Below are 15,928 nucleotides of genomic sequence, written 5' to 3'. Positions count from 1 at the left end.
AGACAGTAATATATCTGCTCAGGATGCTCTCAATAATTCCTTTATATGAGGTGGTCAGAATCGGTGGTGGGAGCCGGGCCTTTCTCAGTCTTCTCAGAAAGAAAAGACGCTGACAGAAATCTCCCCGTGTAGTGAAACGGGCCTTGGATTACCGCTCTCCGTCTCTGCTGCATGAGATCATTTTCCTGCAGCACTGTTGACATTTTCAAGCTGTTGTTATAGGTCCAGCTGCTGTAGCATTTGGTCAGGGTCACTTCAAAGATGGTAGAGGAGAGAGCAAAGATGGTAGAGGGGAGAGCAGGAGTCCAGGGTCAGCCTCGGCTTTTCCGGGCCGACAAAGCAGCCTGTAATCAAGCATAAAGAGAACAAACAAAACAAAACAAAAACAAAAACAAACGAACAGGAAAATCATGTTGTATTGGCTGTGTTACTCAGAGAGGGGAAAAACAACGGGACCAGGCCCTGTGTCAGCCTTCTCTCCCCCTTTTTTGTTTTTTCTCACCATATAATCCTCTCATAACCCACCAAGCTGACAGGACAACACAGGTACATGTTAAAATTCTTAAGATCATGTCTAAAGCACAAAAATGGAATTTTCTTTCATTTAATAATCACTTGTATTAATCAATCAGAAGAAAACATGTCACAATTTGACTTTTATTAACCACTAAATTTGTCGTGTTATCACTGGTTGTGATTTTTTTTTTTTTTTTTTTTGAAGTTAAGTTGTTGTCCTGCAACCCAGAGGGTTTATTTGTTAGTAGTGGATAAACTTTATTGTGTAACGGCGGGTGTATGTTAAGCTTCACTGCTTTAAAGTTGCTGGAAAATCTTCACATGTTCATGGGTGTAAGCTGTTTCTTCATTGCGTGTATGTGCGTTTGTACATGGGCTAATTTAACGTTTTTTCTCAAACGAGGCATTTCTCTAGCACGTGCCTCTCTCTCACATTTCTCTGCTTGTGTGTTTTTATTTCACCTTTTTGTTGTGATGCTCCAGGCGCCTTCCCAACCTCCACAAGTCTGTTGGCCGCAATTTTATGTGTTAAAACTTCTCTTAATTTCTCCTTTAATTCTCTGCTAGCTGCTGTCTTTTCCACAGCTGCTGATTCTTGCTGAGTTTGGTTTCCATTACTATAATTTTGCTTCGGCCGCCGTGCTTGTGGGGGCAGTTGGTCCAGCCCCATAGCCACCTGTATCAACACACTGAGAGATTTATTTAATATCATTTTCATCACTGTTAAATAGACTAGCAGGCAAGACGCCCACCTTTGCACTGCAGACTACATGCCAGTCTCCCAACACACTCCTCTCTGAGTTTCAGCTTTAAAACCCAACCTCATTCACACCCTAGTCATTCAAAACCTTATTTGTAGTATCATAATCAGCAAAATCAGCGTTTTAATTACAGGCATGTATCATTGTTTGCAAATCAAAATTATAAAACTCAAAAACACGCTAAACAGGAAGCAAAGTCCTCTGTGCGCGTCACAGCTCATTTGCATGTTCACACACCGTCTAAAAATAGCTCGCAGCGCTGCAGTGCGCTGTCGTCACACACAGGGTCACACAAAGCTCAGACAAAACTCTTCTATTTTATATTACAAAGACGTCTTATATTTACAATTACTGACAGGCCTGACAGATTCAGCACCTAACAAATTTCGACAAATTTAAGTTAACGGGTCCAACCGAAGAAAGCTTCACTTTTTTGTAATCAATTAACCAGTATCTGTTTCCTCCAGAACAGCCTATGGCCTGATTTCTAAAGAACCTAAACAATTTCGACAAATTTAACCATAACGGGTCCAACCGAAGAAAGTTAACTTTTTTGTAATCAATTAAACAGTATCTGTTACTTCTGGAACAGTTTCTGACCTAATTTCTAAAATCCCTAACTCAATTTAACAGTATCCAAACAAGCACATGACACCGTTTAAAACGGTGAGGAGACTCGGTAACTCCTAGCTTATTTCGGGATGCCCTGTACCCCACAGTTAAAGCCAAACTGAACTACCCCTGTTCGCCGACAGGTCAAGACCGCGCGTCCACGGCCAGGAGGGAGCGTAACCTCCGGGCTATGTGCTTCTTAGCATCTTCCAGTGCCGTCCTATAACAATTTTCACCTAACCGATTTTGAGAAATTTTACCATAACGGGTCTCACCGAAGAAAGATAACTTTTTTACGACCAATTAAACAGTCTCTGTTACTTCTGGAACAGTTTCTGACCTAATTTGTAAAACTATTAAACAGTATCTGTTACTTCTGGAACAGTTTCTGTCCTAATTTCCCTACCAAACTACCTGAGCCTTCAGCTCAATATCCAGGGACTCAAACCCAACATTCTCTGTTACTTCTGGAACAGTTTCATATTTCTTCAACTTCATTAAATACTCTTAAGCAACTTTAACTGCATACCACACGGTGATTCTCATCAAAATCAAAACAGACACTCTACCAGTAATTTCAGTGAGTAGACTTTAATTTAGTCATATCCAATTTGGCACATTTTGGAAATAATTCAACAGGTAGTGCCTTACCTTTAGATAAGCCGGCTTTTGTCCACTCAAATCAGACCACTGGCTCGTGCCTGTCCGTTCGACAACCTCGGACCGTCCAAACTTTTAAATTCCACCCCAATACCACAGGACGAGCCCCCAAGCTGTTAAGGTTCAAAATATTGGGGATGGAGACAAGAGAAAAAACCACAATAACAACACTGGTCCGGCCGGGTTGAGTCAAACGATGATTTAATGATCACACACGTGGGAGATGGACACTGATGCAGACAGCCTCAAAATCTCAAAATGGTGGAGCATTGCTCAAACTTTTATAACCTCTGGTGCCTCCACCTTATCATAAAAAGCCTAAACATTCACATGCTCTCTCTCACACAGCGCCTGAGCTACGACCTTGGCTCCCTGTTTATCTGCTCCTGCTGAAATGGGGCAGAAAACTCCAGCACACTCTGTTCTCTTCTACTCAGACAAATTAGACAATAACCTTCTGCGAACAGTATTTCTTATAACTCAGCAATATAATGCATCATAAAACAATATCATTCATTCACAACAAGTCAGCAATTTAATGTAATGCAAATCAGTTTAACTAATGCAATAGTTATCAGCTTCTTCTAATTCAGGAGAATAATGCAAACTAAAACTACATAATAATTCACAATCTTTAATTAGGGGTATAACATGGCATAAAATAATATCATAATTTTACACCAGCAATAAATAGTCAGCACATTAATGCTACAGACAATCTTTCTGTGCTGCAGTTCATCTAGTGGCCACTGGAGGGTGCTCCAAACATATTACCAGTGCATGGATGTAAATGCAAAAATCTCTCAAAACTCACTTTTCAAATATATATATTTTTCAACTTCACACACAATTCAATTCATTACTGTCAACAGATATTTGAAAGTATGAGAAATCTTATTAGGCACTGAGCATGTAATAATAACATTGTGACAAATGTCAGAAACCATCTGCTTGTTTGTTTTGTTGTTGTTGTTAAACAGCACATCATTTGTATTTACTGATGATTTCTCTGCAGTGATTCTATCAAAGATCGAATGTATTTTAACAGATACCGTGACAGTATGAGGTGCTGCAATCTCTCCATGAGCACTGAGGACAGTGACTCCACAGCTCTGCAGCGCCCTCTTCAGCTCTAAACTGCACCCAGGTGTGTCCCACTGAAATGAATCAAGAGTTGGATATTTGCATTTGGACTTACACATAGTTATACAAGAACTCAAGTGCTTGTATTTCATGTGAAGTTGGAATGTTTGCACGATTAACAAATCTAGTGCTTATCTATAATTGAATGACAAATGGGGTCAAATAATTCATTTTACCATTTAAAACCAAAACATATTCTGTTTCACAAACATTCCCTCTTGGTTAAACATCCAACCATATTTTGTAGAGTCTTGGCCTCTCCCAGCAGTGATGCCGCTTGTTCAAATTTCCTGATGCTGTCAATCCTGAAAAACAAAGCTCCCAATTTTAAAGGAAAGCCAAGGCAAGGAAAGGACAGGACTTAATATTTATCACCATAGCTCTGGTTCAAAAAACTGAACACTCGCCCCTGGTGCCTCTTGGAGTGGTGGCCATGAGGTCAAAGACAAGCACCTTTTTCCCCAACGCTGCAGCTTCCTGAATGATTAAGAGGAGAGGAAAACAGTCAGAGAGCAACTTGAAGGAGAGAAATTAAATATTTAAACGGCCTAAGCATTTGTCCTTCTCAACAGTCCCAGCTCTTGTCCCTTCATCTCATTTCCACTCGTGTCGAGAGCTGCTCACACATCATCCCATTACCATGAAGCCCATTAATATGATAATTATCTGAGCTGGGCTGTGGCAAAGAGTGCATTCATTGACCAGATTAGCAGTAATTATGAGGTGCAGTTGGTGAAGTGTCCTCTAACTACTGGGAGCGCAGCAGGAGTTAATGCTGGATGCATACAAAGGAACGTGGGGATGCACAAATATGAATAAAAGGAGAGCAATCTATGCCTTATAGTAGTCATATAATGACTGATATTTGGGAATAGTAATTACAGAAGGTACTGTGTGGTTGCTAGGGTAGACTGTGAGATAGAGCCTGTTGCTTTAAGGCCCCTGTTCTGTGAAATCAGCTTAGATTCGGGAGATTAGATTTAAGATTAGGCTTCAAACTTTCCTATTTGATCAAGTTTACAGTAGTTAGGGCTGGATCCGGTCACAATACACCCTCCCTTAGGCTACATCCACACTCGTTTCCTCTCCTTTTTGGCCTCCTGTCCACACTGAGACGCCGTTTTTCCCGAAGAAAAACGCAGCGTTTTCAAAACGCTCTCGAAAACTCTCGAAAAAATGCAGACTTTCGAAAACAATGACACATTTTAGTCATGTGATGCAGTCATGTGACCAATTAAACTAAAATAGCGGAGGGCATCATACAGCAGTTGTTTTGTTTGCTCTCAATTTTGACAGCCCTATTAAAGATTAACATCAGTTTGTACATGCTACAAATTCTTTAATTCTCACTCGCTTTTGCAACGTTGTACTTTTGTGTTACTCGCAGCAACAGCTCCACCTCATTGTGAGTCCATTTAAAGAACTCGGTGCTTTTCCTCAACATTCTGTCGCCACGTTTCAAAGAGCCGGAGAGTAAATAAACGGCAGACGGAAATGAGGCAGGTCGAATCTTCTTGTGTCGAATCTTTTTCTTCATGCGCAGGACTAGAATGTAAGTGTTTACGGCCGTTTCAAAGTGGACGCACAACTCTGTGAAGACGACTGAAAACGCTGGTGTGGACGCGGAGCGTTTTCAGACGTAAACGACGTTTTCAAATTTATCCAGGCTAGTGTGGATGTAGCCCAAGTTACACCACTAGGCCTAGACTGTGCTGTACTAGGCTTCCCATAATGCACTTCTTGTTCGCTCACCTTTTTTCTCTCACTATGTGTTTACACACCTCTCTGCATTTAATCATTAGTTTTTATTATTGTTATTCATCTCCAGCTCTCTTCCACAGCGCGTCTTTTATCCTGTCTTCCTCCCCCTCACCTCCGACTGGCTGCAGGCGGATGGCCCCGCCCCTCCCTGAGCCTGGTTATGCCGGATGTTTCTTCCTGTTAAAATGGAGTTTTTCCTTCCCACTTTTGCCAATTGCTTGGTTGTTGTTTGATTGTTGGGGTTTTCTCTGTATTATTGTAGGGTAGCACCTTGAGTTGACTGTTGTTATGATTTGGCTCATTTGATTGAGGTGAGTTGAACCCTTGGATCTGATAACACTCTTGTGACTAACCTTTTTTAAATGCAGTATATGTACGTAGGTTGTATAAAGTGCCTGCAAACCTGTTAAACAAATGTGTAAAAATACTTTTTCTGAGCGTGCTCACAGAGTACTTAGCTAGTGCAGTATTATTTTAAATTAAGTTTAGTAATCAAAGTTAAAAAGAGGTGTTCAAAAGAGAAGGAGAGAACAGAATGATTATTGAGGAATGAGGAGTTTTAGAAATAAGCATTTGTTATACAGGGTGGGCCATTTATATGGATACACCGTGATAACATGGGGATGGTTGGTGATATTAAAGTCCTGTTTGTGGCACATTGAAAGAATAAAGTTACGTTGAAACCGAGCACACCATTGTTTTTCTTGTGACATTACCAATAAGTCTGATGTGTCACATGGCCCTCTTCCTATTGAAAAAACAAAAGTTGTATCCAAGATGGCCGACTTCTAAATGGCCACCATGGTCACCACCCATCTTGAGGAGTTTGCCCCCTCACATATACTAATGTGCCACAAACAGGACTTTAATATCACGGTGCATCCATATAAATGGCCCACCCTGTATAGTGACTCATTAAGTCAGTCTTTGAAGACCTGTGACTTCTCATTTGTTTCATGTTTACAGACATTACAGATATTTTATCTGTGCTAAAAGTCATTTGGGCTTGTCGCCTCATTGAAGTGTGTGAGTTTATAGCATAAGCTTAGATGAAAGTTTCCTTTTCCCAGACATGTGACTCTAGTTTTTGTCTATAATGCTGATCTTGTGTGTGTGTGTGTGTGTGTGTGTGTGTGTGTGTGTGTGTGAGACAGAGGGAGAGAGAGACTTTGAGATGCTGTGTTTTCTCTGGTACAGCACGATGTTGCAAATATTCTAGAGGAAAATCTTTGAGTTCTTGACTAAATATCATCTTCCTAACACCTTTGACCGCATGCAACTGCTTACATCAGACTCTTTGGGATTGGAAATACACAGTCACAGTGGTAGTTAGGCCAGGTCACAACAATCATGCTGAACAACATCTAATCCAAATGAGAAGTTTTAAACTTTAAATTTGCAGAACCAAGATTTTCCACATTATCTGTGAGCAATGCCACAAATCCTAATAATGTGTCTGTCATTGCAAAGGTTCCTAATAGTGGTATGTTGTAAGTAATAAATTTGTTCTCCTACCTTCTCCAGTTTTTATGAAGTCTCCTTCATTTGAAGCTATACATAGCTAGGATAACAACATCAAATATCTTACAATTCAACTTTTCAATAAAAAATTTGTATAAAGAGTATAAATATCTATGAGTATATGCATTTCCGCCTTCTTTCTCGTCTAGTTTATCTGAAAGCAGAAAGCAAGACATATCTCATTAATGAAAAACATGTGCCCTAGGTACTATTTTTCTATTAAATGAAAATCAATCAGAATTGATCACAACTAATTAGTGTCATAGCTCTACCTGGGGTTTTTTAATGGACTGTTTAACTGTCGCGCCATCTTGTGGTGAAAATTGTGAATAACATTTTCAACTCAGCAGCAGCCACTAAGCAGTAAAACAAGGTTTGGGGATTCTGAGCAAGTGCACACGAAATGACCCAGACATACGAAAGCCCCAGACACAAAACAAACAACCATAAAGTGTAACACAAGGCAACCATATAGTGACTTGTTGTCGCACTTGGTTGAAAAATGCTCCCCGAGATGAAAAAGCCTATCTCAGTCAGAAATGTCTGGAACTATTACTGTTGCTGCGCCTTTCAACCGCTTTAAAACAAAATTTGAGTGGCTGTTTTTTTCGGGTTTGTGTGTGTGTGTTTGTTCGTTTTTTACTTGTTTTTTTATTATTAATTTATTATACCATATGCCAGCGGCGGTAGGCAGACCACGTAGACGTTTTCTGGAAATCCACGCGCTACAAGATGCGTTCATTTGCTGCCGTAGATGTAGGAACTACACTTTCTGTGAGATTACATTATATTACATTATAACCAATGTGTGCTTTATCTAAGGATGTAAGGGTTTTCTACTTCGTTTATGTTACTTCTTGGACATATAGTTTCGATAACAGTACCAACTACCATTCCTATGTAGATGTGGGCTTGTGCGGTACTGAAGGTCATGAACGCAGCACGGGCCTCTACTGTTGAGATGGGGTACTGCAGCCGCGGCTCCGCGCTGGGACTGGTCCTTTTGCAGCCATTTTCTGTCCAACCAAACAGCCGTCTCAGGAAGGTAACCAACCAGGGCTTCATTGCAGGTTTGTTCCTGGCTCCGGCCAATGATTGCTAACCGATTTCTCGTTAGCTCGAATGGAAATGTCCGTCTCTGTCTGATTTTTTTATTTGTTGTCTGGGTGAATGAGGGCTGCTCATCAGGAAGTATCCAGCGGGTGAAAGTTTAAAAATGACTACTAAACATTTCGGCCCTGGTCACGTCTTGCTATGCTGTGCACCACAAAGAACAGGCCAAGGCGGACGCGAATCGCGTTGGATCTGCAGTGAGAATGTATTTAAGGGACACTCAGTGCCTGAATAGGGTTAACTACTCAAGGTAACAGTCCACTGGAAAGCTTCTCTTCATTACGTTAAAAGCACTGGTTTCCCCAATATTGGCGAGGCCACGGGCTAACCCCATCCCCGGGTTAACATTAGCTAACATTAGCTAAAAATGTCACAAATGATAACCGCTACTTACCACACGGTAGCCAAACACATGCCAGTGTATTTAGCATGTGGCTAACGTAAGCTGGCCTCACCGTTGGCTTACAGCTGTTTTACGTTTTCCCTTTCAGATAAATGCTAACAGTTCCAGTAGGTAGCTAGCTGTGTCATGCCAAGTTAAACATTTCTCAGTGCAAACACACAGGCCGATATAAAAGTGCGCACAGTATGAGGGAGCGCTGTTATTGTGGCATTCCTCCTTATACACGTCTGAGTACCGAAATACGCTACTTAACCAAGCTAGTCGTTAGTAGAAACTCAGGATGCAGATAAACCCTCTAAAACAAGCACCAAGACGCAATAGCAACAAACCCGCCAAGTCAGTCTGCTGGAAAACAAAAACACACGCATGTATCAGGATTGGGTGACAACACAAAACACGTTTGGCGCACTATTAACGGCCAGGTTACCTCCACCGAATAAGACCTACTGATATTTAGTGTACATTGAAATGTTGAATGACTTAGTATTACGCTATAAAAACATTGCGATGGCCTTCTCTCCCTGATAGATGCGATGTTATAATAAAGTAGCCTTTGCCTTTAGCTTACCAGTTGATTGAACAGCTGAATGACCTCGTTAATTAATACATAATAAAAGAAAAAAATAATTAAAGTGTCCTAACCTGCAACAATTAAAGCTAGCTGCCCCCTTATTTACAAAGAGTTGCTACAGTAACAGCTTCTTTTAGTTGGTATTATTTTTAATGCCCTTCCTGACACAAGCCCAAAGGGATTTGTGTCTCCTCCCGGGATCGAACCAGCGATCTTTCACTTGTTAGGTCAACCCTTGATGTGTGTTTCGCTGTTGATTGCAGGGTTTGACATATGGCCTAAAACATTATGATAAAAATGCTCAAATCAGTCAGCATTGATCATTATCATGATCCATTTAAAAATACTATTACTTTAAACTTTAAAGCTTCTGTGTTCATTTAAACAACACCTTACCCTACTCAATACAACAGTAGGTCTGCTACTGTCAAGCAAAAGATCAATAAATAAAATGGATAAATGGTTTGTTTAACAGGTCATAGCTGCACTTTCTTTTGTGCTCACCCATGTCAGACATATCTAGGTCAGTCTGAGTGTTGGAGTCACAGTGTAGCTACGGAGAAAAACAGCAAGCAGGCATTATTTATTCTGTTTCATAGCTCAGAGCATAGTAAAACAGCATGTGGCTGAATCCCAAAGGAAAACATCTTCTCCTTCCTAGAGGAGCATGCATGCTGGGACCCTTCTAAATAACTCAGATCATGCCTAAGGTGTGGCTCTAAGAAGCTGGCTACATTCAGGCTTCATAGGTTTACTGTAGTGCTACAGCTCCAAATAACTAAGCCAGCTGTGTGGTATTGCAGATGGACGGAGACAGCTCGACCACCGACGCCTCCCAGCTGGGCATCACTGGAGAGTACATGGCTTCCAGTCACTATGTTCTCCAGCCTCAGGAAGGTAAGGAAAAACAAAGTGTCAGTATAAAATCATCATCTTCATCGAAGTGCATTTTGGCTTTGTTCTTATAGCGCTGACTCTCTGTGTGTTTCATAGATGATGGAGATGAGAATCTGAATGACCATGAAGACGGCAGCAGTAAGGAGAACTACAGGGAACAGGACATATATCTTCCCATTGCTAATGTGGCTCGCATCATGAAGAATGCTGTTCCTCAGACTGGAAAGGTTTGTGAGGGATGAAAGGGAAGAGAAAGAAAACAGAAATAATAACGCCTTCACACAGTATGTTATTGAGCTCACAAAGAGATTCTTAACCTCCTCAGTTTCACTTTCATCCTGGCCACCTTTAAATAGCTTTCACTGTTACGATAAGCACCTCTTCTAGCTTTGCCTCAGCAAGAAGGGCCGTCTGGTGAGATGTCTCACTCATGCTACTTTGACAGCCATCGTTAGAGATGGGAGATCACTCTTTAATGTCATTGCACAGTCATACCTAGTACACTAGTGCTGTACAAGTCCTTCAGGGTGTGTGTGAATGTGTGTGTGAATGGGTGGATGACTGAAAGTAGTGTAAAGCGCTTTGGGGCCCATAGGGACTGAGTAAAGCACTATACACATACAGGCCATTTACCATTCAGGGAGGGAGGAGGATGTCCAGTGATTTTTGGGCCATATTAATGACCCTCTGAAGTGCTTCTTTGTGTGCCATGGTGCAGCTGGAGAACCACACACAGATGCAGGATGTCAGCACACTTTCAATGGTAGAAGACGACCAGCAGCCCCTTCAGGCCCATTTTTCTGAGGATTCTCAGAAAATGGAGATGCTGTTTTGCCTTCTTTACAACCACTGAGGTGTTTGAGCTCCACTGGAGGTCTGAGTCTATGTGCACACCCAGGAACTTGAAACTGGAGACCCTTTCCACACACTAACCATTCATGCTGATGCAGCTCAGACTTCCTCCTTCTAAAGTCGACTCTCAGCTCTTTTGTCTCGGTGGTATTGAGGTCCAGATTGTTGTCTACACACCAATCTGACAGCCTCTGAACCTCAGCTCTGTACGCCATCTCGTCGCCCCCAGAGAAGAGCCCCACTAAGATGGTATCATCTGGGTGGGTACTGACGCAGTCATGTGTGTACAGAGTGTACAGTGGGGGACTCGGTACACAGAGTTGTGGAGAGCCGGTGTTAAGGCTGAGGGCCCACTCTAACTCGCTGTACACGGTCTGACAGGAAGTCTCCGATCCAGCAGCAGGTGGTCGGAGGAAGTTCGATATCCAGCAGTTTAACTATTAGTCTGTCGGGGAGTATCGTATTAGAAGCAGAGCCAAAGTCAACAAAGAGCAGCCTGGCGTAACGGCCCTGTTGTTCCAGGTGGGAGATGGTGGTGTGTTGGTTGTAGCAATGGCATCTTCAGTTGATCTGTTAGCTCTGTATGTGGCAGGACATGATGTGATGTTGGACCAGTTTCTCGAAGCACTTCATTATAACAGGTGTTAGAGCAGCTGGGCGGCAGTCGTCGAGGCTGCTGAGGTTGGTACACTTTGGCAGTGAGACGATTGTGGCCGACTTTAGGCACGGCAGGATGCAGGACTGGGGCAGTGAAGCGTGAAGATCTTAGTGAAGACCCCCCGGCCTCTCTGATGCCTCTTTTCAGCTCAGATCTGGCTGCACTGTACTGCTTGCTGTCACCAGACCTGAAGGCAGAGTCACGTTGCTTCAGCAGGACCTGGACCTCATTAGTCATCCAGGGTTTCTGGTTGGAATACACCCGGAGACGTTTGTCCACAGTGACGCTGTTGACAGAAGTTGATGTACGAGAGCACTGATGTGGGCTCTCGAGGTCCAGGTGTTCAAACACAGTCCAGTCTGTGTTTTCAAAGCAGTCCTGCAGCTGATGTGATGCATCTTCTGGACAGGTTTTCACAGTCTTTGTGGGGGGGTCAGTGTATGCAGGGATCAGCAGCATGGACATGTGGTCTATGTTGGGATTTGTCACTGTATAAATAAAATTGAATGGAGCTGAATAGCGTTCGTTTGGATGTCTCACTATGGGAAATGGAGACTCCATTAATGCCAGACAAGCTTATTTCAAGCAATCACTGCAATAGCCAGCAGCTCACCTATCCACGCGAGGACCCAGTGCTAGCACTGCTTGAGCTACACCTGAAGTGGAGACGTCCAGCCTGTAAAACCAGACGAAGGTGAGAGGTGAAGACCAGCTCGCTGCTGCACAGATGTCCTGGATTGACACCCCTCTGAAAAGGGCTCAGGACACTGTCATATAGCAAGTTAAGCTATGCTTCAAAGTATATGAGGAGTACGCAGGGAGACACATCACATAGTGAGACGTGGAAACGAATGCTAAGAACTTTGGCCTGATGCAGTTTCCAAAGGCCAGCTTTGAATCGTCTGTAATGTCTGCGTCTCTTTTTTGCACAGATTGCAAAAGATGCCAAAGAGTGTGTGCAGGAGTGCGTGAGCGAGTTTATCAGCTTTATCACATCTGAGGCGAGTGAGCGTTGTCACCAGGAAAAGAGGAAGACCATCAATGGGGAGGACATCCTGTTTGCCATGTCCACGCTGGGCTTTGACATGTATGTGGATCCACTGAAGCTCTACCTGCAGAAGTTCAGAGAGGTGAGGCGCAGCTTCCCATTTATTTGGATATTTAAGTTGAGATTCTGAATATTGTCATGTTTCTGTGATTGCTCACTGCTCAAGTTTTGTGTTTCATTGTTAATACTGCTGTTTGATGGATCCAAACTCCTCAAATAACTCGAGAGCTATGAATGCAAGTAGCTTTGATGATCACATAGAGTTTTAGAACATGATACTGTTCTTATGCCCTTTTTATCTACCTGTGTGATTCACAACAGTCCAATTTATCAGGACCATAAGGCAGCTGTGTTCACAGGTGTCACCAGTACAGTCAGATTTTTATTTGCAGTCTAATTTGATTACTCAAAATCTGATTAATTAGCTTGAAAAATGTAAGTTTGCACAGCTACTTGGATTCCTCTGACCAGTACTGAAGTGGTGCAAGTGGAGGGATTGGGATAGATGCTGTTAAGCAATGAAAAATTGTAGAATGGAATTCTCAGTCGAATCAGGGAATCCATAAACTCCAACAAACCTTTTTTTTTCCAGAAAGCAACATAGTGCTAGTACCAGTAATGTTTGTGAATGAAGCCGTGGTCATTTCTGGAATGTGTGTGCTGATTAAAGCGTTTTCTCATGTAAGCTTATAGATGAGATATTATTTAGAAATTGGTAATTAAATCATGTTGTAGTTTCTTCTGGGTTCAATTCAATTGTATTTATATAGCGCCAAATCACAACAAAAGTCGCCTCAAGGCGCTTCATAGATTCAGAGAAAAACCCAACAATCATATGACCCCCTTTGAGCAAGCACTTTGGCGACAGTGGGAAGGAAAAACTCCCTTCTTGCCATGTTAATTAGTTGATGTCGTTACTTGTAATTAGGGCTGCCACGATTAGTCGACTAGTCACGATTACGTCGACTATCAAAATCGTCGACGACTGATTTAATAGTCGACGCGTCGTTTGAAGCTTTGTAAGATCACAAAAGACGCAGGAGTAAGTGGCAGGATTTAAGAGTGTAATAACGGACTGAAACAGAAGATGGCAGCACTGCATGTACAACGATGCCAGCTACCGTTAAACCCCGAAGAAGAAGAAGCTGTGTCCCAGAATTCATAGCGCGGCCCAGCTCAGTTTCCAACAATGGCAGCAGCTAGCTAGTTTTAATATTACTCTTATTATTCTTTCTGGGTCACAAAATAAACGTTTAACATATTTTCAGGCGAGAATGTAGCTGTGTAAACCTCAAATATCTGCTCAGTTTATCAGGACACCACATATTTTCAAAAGCGCTCCGACGTTTTCGGAGACGTCTGTTACCCACTAGCTCGTTAGCTAGCCGGGGGCTAGGTCACTAGTGCGGTGAGAACACCGGACTCCCCGCAAATCGTTTTCAAACCCACCGCCGTCTTTCGCTACTCAGGTTAAATATATATGAGTCACTTAGATAACTTAAAATGTTATTGTTTGGCTTTTTTTAGTATTTTATTTGTTCCTGAGTAAATCGGTTTGGCTGAGATTAAAGTTATAGTTTTTACACAGCTGAATAAACATCAAGCAGACAGCTGATTATCAGAAGTGTGAGATGCTCCAGAATATACTCCAGTGTCCTGTTATATTTTAGATAGCAAGGAGTTTATTAAACTTCACCGAAACAATCTGCAAATTTCATTAAAATGTAATAAACTATCATCTTGTCTTTATTTTTAGTTAGCACAGACCTTAAACACTTAAAGCTGTAAGCTAATGATAGTTATATAAGAGCAGATGCTGCTGGTGCAATAAGCTGTAGTTTTGCGTCCAATGGATGATGATCTGATTAGTCGACTAATCGCAAAAATAATCGGTGACTAGTCGACTATCAAAATAATCGTTTGTGGCAGCCCTACTTGTAATGACTGTTAAATACAGCGGTCCTGCTCGCTGATGATCAGATAATCAAACACACGAGTTTGGCAGCACCTGGCTGCTTCTACTCTTGTAAATGCTGCACGTGTAATTGGTGTTTCGTAGCACTGCACAGAATAACGTGAAAATGTTTTCTGCTGTCTTCCAGGCAATGAAGGGGGAGAAAGGAATGGCAGGTGTGACTGTGGGAGAAGGCCTTAGTGAGGACCTCTCAGAGGACAGCTTCAGTAAGTGAAACACAAGCAGCGTCCCCTCGTTAATGAACAGTCCTAATCAATTCCACTTCTTTTCTCATCAGCAAATCCACTGCCAGCTGGGATTATCACAGCAGATGGTCAGCAGCAGAACGTTATGGTGTACACCACATCATATCAACAGGTAAAAGAACATAAGTGCTGTGCTGTGCCTTTATCTTGCTACTAAGAGGAAACACATCAGTCATGTAGTTGGATTGTTTTATCCTAAGTTTGGAAAACTCTTTGCAGTCAGCTCGACAGAAAATTGTGTAATAAAAGCAGAAGCTAAACCTGATGACAGGTTTCTTTGGCTAACTCTGCACAGATGTGCCTGAATACATTTTACTGTGTGGACACAGCCGAGTACTCGTTATAGTTTGTATATTGACTCATGGTCTGTAATTCGTATTCTTCATCTTGTGATTGTTTTTCGTGAAAAGTGGAATTTTGTTGGTGATGCTCGCTTCTCTTTGTTCCAGATTCCCACTGTACAGCAGATCCAGTTTTCATGACGAGGCTCCATCACTCCCAGCCTGAACGCCGCGGCTCCGTGCACACTCTCCGATCACCGATGACATCTGGCCCGGCCGACGGGTGAAGGTTATCAGAGAGAGAGCAGGGGGTGTTGCAGAATCCCTCATGTACAGAGAAGCCACTGCCTGTTTAGTAGAAAGTGTAGTTTCTAGTTGCAGTGTTCCAGATGTTTTGGAGCTTCCAGAGCAGCTGGGAAATTCAAGGCTTTATTTTAAAGGCTAGTCTTCGTACATGATTTAGTGATGAATTCCTGTTTGTGCTTTCGTGTTAATGTGTTTGCTTTTATGCCTTTTTTTCCTTCCTCTTCTCTGGGGTAGGGCTGGGTTGGACGGGGTTATAAAGGGAAATGTTGCATTGGATGCTTTTTTTTTCATGTCTTCTCTGTTTGAATCAAGAGGAGCCGTCTCACTAGATTATGCAGCTCTTTTGTAAGTTGACAGTTTACCATGTGCTTTAATGTCCTAAAAATCCTTTGAATAAAATTTGAAAAGTCTCCTCTCTGTGTTTCCCCCGGTCCCAGTGCCAAACCCACACGTCTTAGTCTGAGTCTCAGTGTGTGTTACTTCCTGCTTTATTTTGATAGTCTCCTGTCATGTATGTTATGTTCAGTTTTGTGTGTGTCCTCATCTCCTGCTGTGTATACATTGTCTGCGCCTCTCTCTGCTCTGTGTTACGTCCCCTCTAGCTG

General features: G+C 42.3%; 1 protein-coding gene across 2 annotated transcripts; it reads left to right on the top strand.

The window, feature by feature from the left end:
* Positions 1–7,921: 7,921 nt before the first annotated feature.
* Positions 7,922–15,733, top strand: LOC147309406 (nuclear transcription factor Y subunit beta-like). 2 transcript variants are annotated; one of them, XM_086269302.1, is made up of 7 exons: positions 7,922–8,044; positions 9,865–9,958; positions 10,055–10,185; positions 12,401–12,598; positions 14,619–14,697; positions 14,769–14,848; positions 15,186–15,733. In XM_086269302.1, exons 2-7 carry the CDS (start codon positions 9,865–9,867, stop codon positions 15,216–15,218), a joined length of 615 nt encoding a protein of 204 aa, XP_086125428.1. In that variant the 5' UTR covers positions 7,922–8,044; the 3' UTR covers positions 15,219–15,733. The 2 variants fall into 2 exon arrangements, with proteins under 2 accessions (XP_086125428.1, XP_086125429.1); XM_086269303.1 differs by lacking the exon at positions 7,922–8,044 and adding an exon at positions 8,084–8,337.
* Positions 15,734–15,928: the final 195 nt, after the last annotated feature.

The sequence above is a fragment of the Aulonocara sp. 'chitande type north' Nkhata Bay genome, linkage group LG17, assembly GCF_057382095.1.
Source record: "Aulonocara sp. 'chitande type north' Nkhata Bay isolate Kocher_YH1m ecotype deep benthic linkage group LG17, A_spYH_male_GT1.1, whole genome shotgun sequence".
NCBI classification, from domain to species: domain Eukaryota; kingdom Metazoa; phylum Chordata; class Actinopteri; order Cichliformes; family Cichlidae; genus Aulonocara; species Aulonocara sp. 'chitande type north' Nkhata Bay.
This window is presented reverse-complemented; position numbering and strand designations above follow the sequence as displayed.